Raw genomic sequence first — 8,674 nt, 5'->3', positions numbered from 1 at the left:
AACAAGCATCTTGGGGGTGCAGAGAGACAGACAGTCACCTGAACACCCCCCACAACACAGACACGCAAACACAAGCTTGCACACTGTAACCACCACAAGCTGACAGCTCAACCAAAGCCTCATTCACCAAACACACAGGGGAAAAGACAGCACTTTTTTGAGCAACACTCCACCAGACAGTCAATCACTATGATTGCATCTGAGTTTCTGAAAAGGTCTGGCTCCCAGTCCTTCTGTATATATAGTGCATTTTCATGAACTCTAGTTCATTTTGGATCTTTCCCAAAAAAACCTCAAAGCACTGAAAATCCACAGCAGGGCGGCAGGCTGAGGATCCTTCTAGATCAAAGTGGTGCTCGCTGCTCCCGTATTTACTTTTAGCATGGCTCTTATTGCCAGCTAAATCTAACTTTAGTTTGGCATGTCAAAGGCAGCAGCAAGCATCTTACTACCCTGACTGGCACGCACCTCCCAAAGGCCTAAAATACTGTGTCCGGAAGGTAAAGAAGTCGTGGCTTCTATTAAACACGACTGCATTTCTGTCATTATTAAAACTCTGCAGGGGTGTGTTTATGTTACAAATGTCTCCAGTGGAGCAAATTTAGACCTCCTTGTGGCCTATTTTCTCCAGCCATGTTGTTATGTACCAAAAATTCTCGATTGCACGCGATAACAGTCCCCTCACACGCCTCCTGTTTTTCATTTGGCATAGTAGCACCACGCCATCTTATCAGCTGATCCTGAGCCAGAAGCTAGGAGTAGTTGCTCAGCAGAAAGAGGAGGGATTGTGCTGGGCTCGGCTATAATATGAGAGAAAGCCCAAATGCTCTTGGATCAGTCCCATGCTTTGTCCTCATCCCTCATGTTGCCTCTCTCCCTCGTTCATTTTTCATCCTCTCTCCTTTCATCTTTTTCTCCTACGCTTCTCTCCTTCCTCTGCATCCTGCTCACTCTCTTCTTCCACCTCTCTCTCTCTGCTCCACTTATAAGATTTGGCAGCACTCCAAGATCTGAGAAAAACATTGGAGGCATAGCCTCGTTCTGATGTCTGGAAAGAGGGGGAGACTGAGAGAGTGAGAGAGCGCCAGAGTCCTCATTTCCATTTCACAGACTCCATTCACTGCAACACCAGAGCAAAAAGGGAGAATACAGGAATACGGAGAGATTGAGTCAGAGAGAAATGGATGGATGGAAAGATAAGGCAGGAAGCGATCGCAAGGAAGAAAAATGGAAAATTAGGTTCCCAAACCGCAGCGATAAAGCTAATAAAGAAATCCAGAGACAAACATGAAGCATGAAGTGAGGGAAAGGTGTCCCCATACTATCTTTTAAACAAAAAAACAAACAAAAAAGCTGTGTGTGCCCTCTTAAAGACACTGTTTTTGTGTATGTTCAGTTCCACTGCCATCCAAAACTACATTTAAACACATGTAATTACAGCAGAGAAAACGCTGAACAATTCATGGTGCTCTTGCAGTAAACAAGCCTCATACCAGTTTGAGGGGAAAAACACACATACACACACATTTGGCACTCAGCATTGTAATCATCTTAACTTTGCTGGCCTTCATGGTAAACAGGCCAGTCAGATGTAACACCCCCCCGGCCCCTCTCCCCACTCTGCGGACCAAGCCAAGACTCAGAAGGGAAGTTTTACACATCCTGCGGATCCTCCTAATTGCTGGTTGAAGCCCCAGCTTCTCCCCCGGTGCTGAGAAGAGAAACCGTCATTACCAGTCTCGCAGGAGCCCGAGCCCAGCACCAAAGGGGAACTTTGATTGATGAAGAGAAAAAGAAGCAGATCTGAGCGTGTCCTCGATACAACATTTGCTGTGACCTTGTTTTCCCTGACAGGTCTAAAATTAACCAAGCGGCTCAGTTATACTGGGAGTGGAGAAATGTAGACCAGATTCTCCTTTTGGCGCGTCCCCGTCTCTGCTTCGCTTTCAGGGGATTACAGCAGCACGAGCACGCCTTTTGATTTATTGTGCTAAACATGGATTCATTAGTGAAACAGCTGGCTACATTGAGTGCTTTAGTGTCTCCCACACAGGCCTTCCCTCCCTCCACCCACCCACTGGACCATATTCAACATTTTTTGATGTAAAATAAATGCCTAAGGATTAGAATTTGTAGTTGTGTTTTTCAATGAACACGCTGTCAGCATTGGCGTCACGCTTGGCTGATGTTTCGAACAAAACGAACGTCAACAAATACGATTATCTTTTTTAAAAACGGTGTCATTTTCTGAGTATTTTTCCATACGTGAAGGAGAAACGCTTATCTGTGCGGTCAAGTGCTAGAATAAACTCATCTAGTGCTGCAAAGACAACAAATATGAACTCTGAGTTTTACTATCGCGCCGACATCTTTGCGTAATGCCCGAGTTAATCATTACCAGGAGAGGCAGCCAAGCAGCACACACTGGCTGCGTCACCTATCTGTTATTGCCTTTCACTTAGCTTGATTAACTGGATTGTGTCGAGTCAATATCGATCAAACAGTCAATGAAGGATTTTATGACCATTGATTGGACCCGCGGCCGCCTGATGAAAGATCGCCGGATTTCAGGGATATTTCAAACACTTGACTGTAGCCCAGCAAAAGCCCCAAGTTGCTATCCGGAAGCAGTGGGAAGAGAAGGAATCGAATTAAACTTTACCCAAGGTTGGACTTGGATTTCACCCGGTCAGGTTTTCTATAAATCATTTGAGGGTAAAAACACATCAAAGTCAGGAGCGTTCGCCTCACAAGCAGGGCTTAGACATTAAAAATCCCTGGAGGTTCGTGTAAGTAAACATAATAAAAACGTGAGTCATTAACCACAAATGGTTCCTGCGTGATCGTACCGAAAGCTGGAGAGATGATTCACTTTTTTTTTTTTCTAAAAAAGAAAAGATGTATAATCAGAAAAATTAAAGCCGAACTTCATGCTATCAGCTCTGTGCGGCCCTGATCCTCACATGCAGGCTGTTTACAGAAAAGCTCCCTCCCTGCATATTAACTAACAGCCTGCACCGGAGCATCTGCCGTGCACCGATTTCACCGGTAACCACGCAACACCAGAGTGCTGTGTTATGACAGAGCCACTTCCAGGGACACAGTATCACTGTATTAGATATGGCGCAAGCTATTTCAGTCACCACTGGACAAACAGGTACTGCGTCTGCTGTCATATATCTTTACGAGCACAGAGGAAAGCGAGAGAAGGAGACGTGTTCATTTACGTCTCATTGCATCATCTTTCCAGGTTATAAAAACCTGGCTCTCAACTCTGATATTCTCAGATGTGGCAATTTTAATTTGGTTGGCAGTATAGTGTGATAAGGAACAAGTAGGTCAACGAGTCAACTGATTAACAAAAAAAATTTAATAAAATCTCTGAGAACACCACGTAAGGTGGAATAAGGGCGTGTTGTTGATGAGCACAGTAAAGTGCTGTCCTTTATCAATGTGGGCTGCATTTCTCGTTTTAAAGTCCAACTGATAAGATAGCTTTCCAAAGAACGGAAAAAGGGTGTATAAACAAACAGCTGCCTGGAAAACGCGCACTCATGAAAAACACGTTTCAAGCTTTAAATCATACTGTAAAAGCTGACGCGTGCTCTGAAGTTACCTTTAGAGTTTCCTTTATCCTTTGCAGCCCTTCCAGTCTTCTCGGTTAGGGGACAATAATTATACCTGCTATTCTTAGTCGGCTAAATGGGCGAGTGCAAAGGCTGTGTTTTCATTCAACATCATGAATCAATCAGTTAATCGGGGACACCATGCAGCCTGTTAAAGAAGCGGGTAATCACAGCTTTCAGGTGCCTTCCAAAAATACCATCTTAAACATGTCTGCCAGAGCAAGAAGGTCAGTAAATCCCCGGCTGAATAGCAGATTCATGGGCACCACGGTGAACAGTAAAGCAACAATGTCAGAGCAGTTTGTGGGCCTTTAATGAAGAAGAAGAAAAAAAACAATCTGCTTTTGGATTGTGTGCTCTGTTTGAAAAATCAGGGAGCTAGCAAGAAGCAGATTACGTCTGAAAATAATTACGCAACTGCCTGCTAACACCAAGCCCTCCTTTCTGCTAGATATCATCCTCCATGTCTGGGTCTGTGTGGTCAGCTACTCGGGAGCTCTTTGTCTGAGAGAGAGCAAAAATAGTCTCAGGATTGCTTTTCATCTAGACATACAGTAGCTGCAGTTTGTCACTTAATGGCCCACTGTAAGCTCCTCGATGCTTGTAGAGACCAGTAAGGGCTGCCATTAGCGATACAAGAGTTTGTAGGGGGTTTTGTGCACGTTTGTGTGTGACTCCACTGTCAAAGAAATTGCAGCAGCAGTTGCATTTACATTTGAAGGCATACAGAGCGAGGCTGGCATGTAAGGCAGCGTGGATGTTTACTCCGTTCTCAGCGTGGGGAAGGGTGCTGCATTATGAGTGCATGTTCAGTGTGACACAAAAGGCTAAAACCGAAAGCAAACAGTGTGTTGCTGCAGTGCTAATTGTACCTAACGTATGCTTGGAGTTGGTTTGTGAAGCTGATTTTATTCATTATCTGGAGTTTGTCATCTGCAGACTAAACCAAAAGTATGTTTTTTAATAAAAAAATTCTCTCTCCTTACATATATATATATATATATATATAGGGAGAGAGAGAGAGAAGTTATATGTGTAATAAAACAAAAAAAGCCAAACACCTTTGTGACATCAGACACAATCTGCATACAAGCTTGGAAAATACACGTCACCAGAAAAAAACCCAAGGGTGGTTATTTTCAGGAAAAGTCCAAATTTGCGGTCACACGGCGTGGTTTGTACTATTGTATCATGTTGACATTCATGCACGTTTTCATTACTGACTCGACAGATTCCAGCTGACTGAACATGACTTGGCACCTAGTTCTGCAATCAGTTACAGCGATGCACAAAAGTCGAGGACAGTGTGTCTTGTATTTTTTTTCTTTTTTCTTGTTTTTTTCCCAGCCAAGCTTCTCCATGAATCACATAAGACATGTGTGCATAAAGAGAGACAGAAAAAAAAAGGCTCTTCCGTCCTGCAGCTTGAAACAGTAGCCTGCTCATGTTGTGCTGTGTTGTGTTGTGTGCAGCGTAAATCAAGTCTCCTGAGCCGTCACAACAACAAGCCTGCATGTCAGAGCCGAGAGCGCTATCTCGTCATCTGTCCACAGCCCCTTGTGTCACTTATTCACTCAAAATGAAGCAAGCTCAGACAATATGTTCATACAAGATCAGAAATTGTATTTGGCAATTTTTAAACAAGTGCATACAAGTACAGCTAAAAGCATTTTTAGTTTTGCCAAGTGCTCGTAGAGTAGCATTAGTCACATTCTACGTTAAACAGGAACTGCCACCAGACCTAGAAGTACATCAAGAATTTTTTGTTAAACATCAACAAAGAGGAACGTAGTTCATTATAATGAGTACATACCTTTATCTTCAAAAATATAGAAACACAATGTATTCAAAAATCAAAAATTATACAACCATGTTTTACGAAGTATACTCTTCCCTTGGGTCCAATATGTACAAGTCCGTTAGTTTGTTTGAATGGTATGTATGTGATATTTATATATTTATACTCATATTTTTTTGCTTCCCCTCCCCAAAGAAGTGTTCAGACAAAAAAAAAAAGAAAAAAATCAAGGGTCCCTCTCCTTTTTTACTTTGACATCTCCTGCAAGGATGGTGGCGATTTCTCCTTGCATGAAAGCCCATGGTACGTTCGAGCCAACCAGGGGGCATTTCTCTCCACTTGGACAGTACACTTCACCCGTGGCGCCTTGCTGCTTTATGCTTTCCCTTGAGCATGGGAAGCAGAACTTGTGAGAGGGCACAGACGGGCACTGAACAAAGTGTGTGTCCTCCAAACGCTCGTGGCACAGCGTGCAGCACAGAGGTATGCTGCTGGGTACAGAGGAGTCCGGAATGCTTTGTGGGGGGTGCACTTGGTCCATGCCTGGCACATGGGGGGTGCCTGCACTCGGCGCCTCTCTCTGCGCCAGCCTCCTCTGATTAATGGAGGACGGCGACAGGGGGCTGCTGCTGTTCCTCCGGGTGGTGGAGTGGACTTGGTTGGCATCCTTGGGAGAGCTGTTCCCACCTGCGTTGTCTGCAGCCATGATGAGCGCCGCCATGGGGGACTGACCATTCTGAGCTGCCTCCGGTGGGGTGGTACGGGAGTGAGGGGATATTGTGGAAGGGGGAGAGGCGAAGCTTGGCGGGGGAACTGGAGGCATTTTCAGTCCGTCAGTAGGTGGTGGTAACCACTGCTGTCCCTCTCCGTTGAGCTTGGCAGCTGTCGCCTCTCCCTCCGGTTCAGGTGATGCTTTTCTCTTGTTGCTCCCCCGGGGATGTTTTCCTCTGTCTGGAGGTAGTAAAGGGTTAAACAGAGCAGTTGAGTTGCACAGCTCATACAAGGATCAACAATTAGCCTGAAAGGGAGATGTGAATTTTGCCAATTCGTGCTGCACCACAGGCTACAAAACAATAACAAACACAGCAAAGGATTCAAAAAATTTATTTATAGCCCTTATAATATTAGGGCATGGCTTTATAAATACCATTTTTACCATCTTGACACATTCCTGGGTGGAAAATTAATAAATCAGTAATAAAAATTACAATTTTAAAAATGCACAGTATAGATAAAATATTCCTGCCTTTTAATGCTCACCTGACTTGGAAAGAGTGGGGCCGGGCTCATAGACCATAGCTCTTTGTGGCATGGGCACATGGTCCTTCTTGTACCTGGTCTCGAACGTGGTGTGCAGAGCCATCAGGTCCCTCACCGTTTTGCCTTTGCCCATCCAGTCGGGGTCTGCCCTGTTTTTGTGGCTCTCCGAGATCTCCGGCGTGAGACTGTCGGGTCTGTGCTTCTCCTTCAGCTCTCTGTCGTGCTCGGTGCTGGAGACCGAGGCGGGTCTCTTGCCCATGTCGGCGGGACTACCGCCCGCCAGAGTGGAGGAAAGCCCGATCGGGTTCCTGCCGTTGACGGCATGCCCCGGGGTCAAGCCCCCGTTAGGCAAAGGCACTAAATTCGGGGGCACCGTGTTATTCCTGCGCGGGTTGGGGCTCTGGCGGTTCAGCTCTGGTGGCTCGTCAGGCTTAGGAAATCCATTAGGGAGCTGGATGCCGTTTGTCTGCCCTCTAGGCTGATACTCTGGACCCAGCCTGGGCGGGCGGTCGGACAGAGGGTAGCGGTCCAGAGGCTGCGGCGGCCGGGAGCCCGGATCTCCCCCCGCAGCGTGGTTGATCGCCTGGATCTCCTTCCCGGAGAGCTGCGACTTCCCCGGCCCGGGAGACCTGCCCTCCTGAAAACCGTGAGCCCTTTTAAGCTGTCGGGCCGTCTCGATGACAAACTCAATGCGGTCTGCTCCTTCGTAGTTGACACATCCCCTGCAGACGGGCTCGGTAAAATCCCAGATCATGGCCCAAGGCATGCGGGGCAAGTCGCATAAATAACACGACTGCCTCCTGGAAGAAGCAGCGACCGCCGCGGACGACATAGCGCTCGTCGTCGACCCCCCGAAAAGAAACCCAAAATGTTGCCTTCTTCCCCCGCTCTCTCTTGTTTTTTTTCCTTCCTCCCGAACTCCCCCGCAAAAAGAAAGCGAATAAAGAGCAATTTCCGTTAGTCGAACAACAACAAAAAAATGTAATCTCGTCCTCTCTCCGACTTCTAGAGCAACAAGGTTGAAGTTTTAGAGGGAGAAGTTCATGACGGTGTGTACTTTACTACGGCGCTCCTCTATCTATCTCCACTGACTCTCCTCTACTACTGGCTCAATGTAGAAAGTGACGTCACAGCACTAAGCGCCTACATCCACTTCAGTTTCTATTGACTTGATTTCTTCGACAGACCCCTCCACCCCCCCTCCACCACCATCACTACCACCACCACCACCTCTCCCCCCACTTTACTGCAGCCTCTTGTCACTCACCACTTTTCTCTCTCTCTCCCTTTTTTAATATTTTAACTTAATCACCTGAGCTTCTGCCAACAAAAAAGGCACCCAGTTCAGCTTCACCTCCGACTCCGGAATAACCCACGCTACTGTTATTATTATCATCAAACCTGCAAAAAAAATAGGTCCACCGGTACCAGCCTGCACGCTGCTAAAAGAAATATGGCTGTAGGTTAGCAACAGACCGCCAGGGGATAATAAAAAAAAAAGCGACTTTCAAGCTCCTCCGGTTGCTGCTTTGTCCTAAATTCAGAGCATTATCCGGTTCAGGCTGCAGCTTGTTTTTCTCAATGCACCGCGCCTCGACGCAGTGAGCTGCTGCTACTACTACTGTGCACTGAATGAGGTGGGTCGACCCTGAGAAAAACAGCGATTGTAATCCAATGGCAGATCTTATATTTATACAGAGGTTCTCAAAAATGTGTTATTGTAGCACATGGGCACAATTTACAGGCTTATTGGAGCGACTTTACAGCCCGCATTTTCTCTCTTTTATTTGTGCCAGCTCACCAGGGTGAATTCAGGATGTACACTGTTAGCCTTTTAGTTATGATTAGATAATATTTTCCTGGCTTGTTAATGTTTAAAGAAAAGAATGAGAGAGGGAGAGGAGAAGAAGAAGAAAAAAAGGCGCCTCCACCAGCCAGTAACCAGGAAGCTCAGTCATGAGGTGGGGATTTCCAGCCAGTGTGTTGTGAA

General features: G+C 46.1%; 1 protein-coding gene across 1 annotated transcript; it reads right to left on the bottom strand.

Annotated features, from left to right (window-relative positions):
- Positions 1 to 5,228: 5,228 nt before the first annotated feature.
- Positions 5,229 to 7,862, bottom strand: irf2bp2a (interferon regulatory factor 2 binding protein 2a). Its single transcript, XM_005946850.2, has 2 exons — positions 6,685 to 7,862; positions 5,229 to 6,375 (listed from the first exon to the last, which is right to left on the bottom strand). Exons 1-2 carry the CDS (start codon positions 7,514 to 7,516, stop codon positions 5,651 to 5,653), a joined length of 1,557 nt encoding a protein of 518 aa, XP_005946912.1. The 5' UTR covers positions 7,517 to 7,862; the 3' UTR covers positions 5,229 to 5,650.
- Between the last annotated feature and the right edge of the window lie 812 nt (positions 7,863 to 8,674).

This window comes from Haplochromis burtoni, unplaced genomic scaffold (genome assembly GCF_018398535.1).
Source record: "Haplochromis burtoni strain Fernald_Lab_line unplaced genomic scaffold, NCSU_Asbu1 Contig_499, whole genome shotgun sequence".
NCBI lineage: Eukaryota > Metazoa > Chordata > Actinopteri > Cichliformes > Cichlidae > Haplochromis > Haplochromis burtoni.
This window is presented reverse-complemented; position numbering and strand designations above follow the sequence as displayed.

What these genes read in the sequence shown, in the direction of transcription:
- irf2bp2a (XM_005946850.2), bottom strand. Translation starts at nt 7,516, where the DNA reads ATGTCGTCCGCGGCGGTCGCTGCTTCTTCCAGGAGGCAGTCGTGTTAT. An exon ending in CCCCACTCTTTCCAAGTCAG is followed by an intron (nt 6,376 to 6,684) that starts GTGAGCATTAAA and finishes TACTACCTCCAG; the next exon opens with ACAGAGGAAAACATCCCCGG.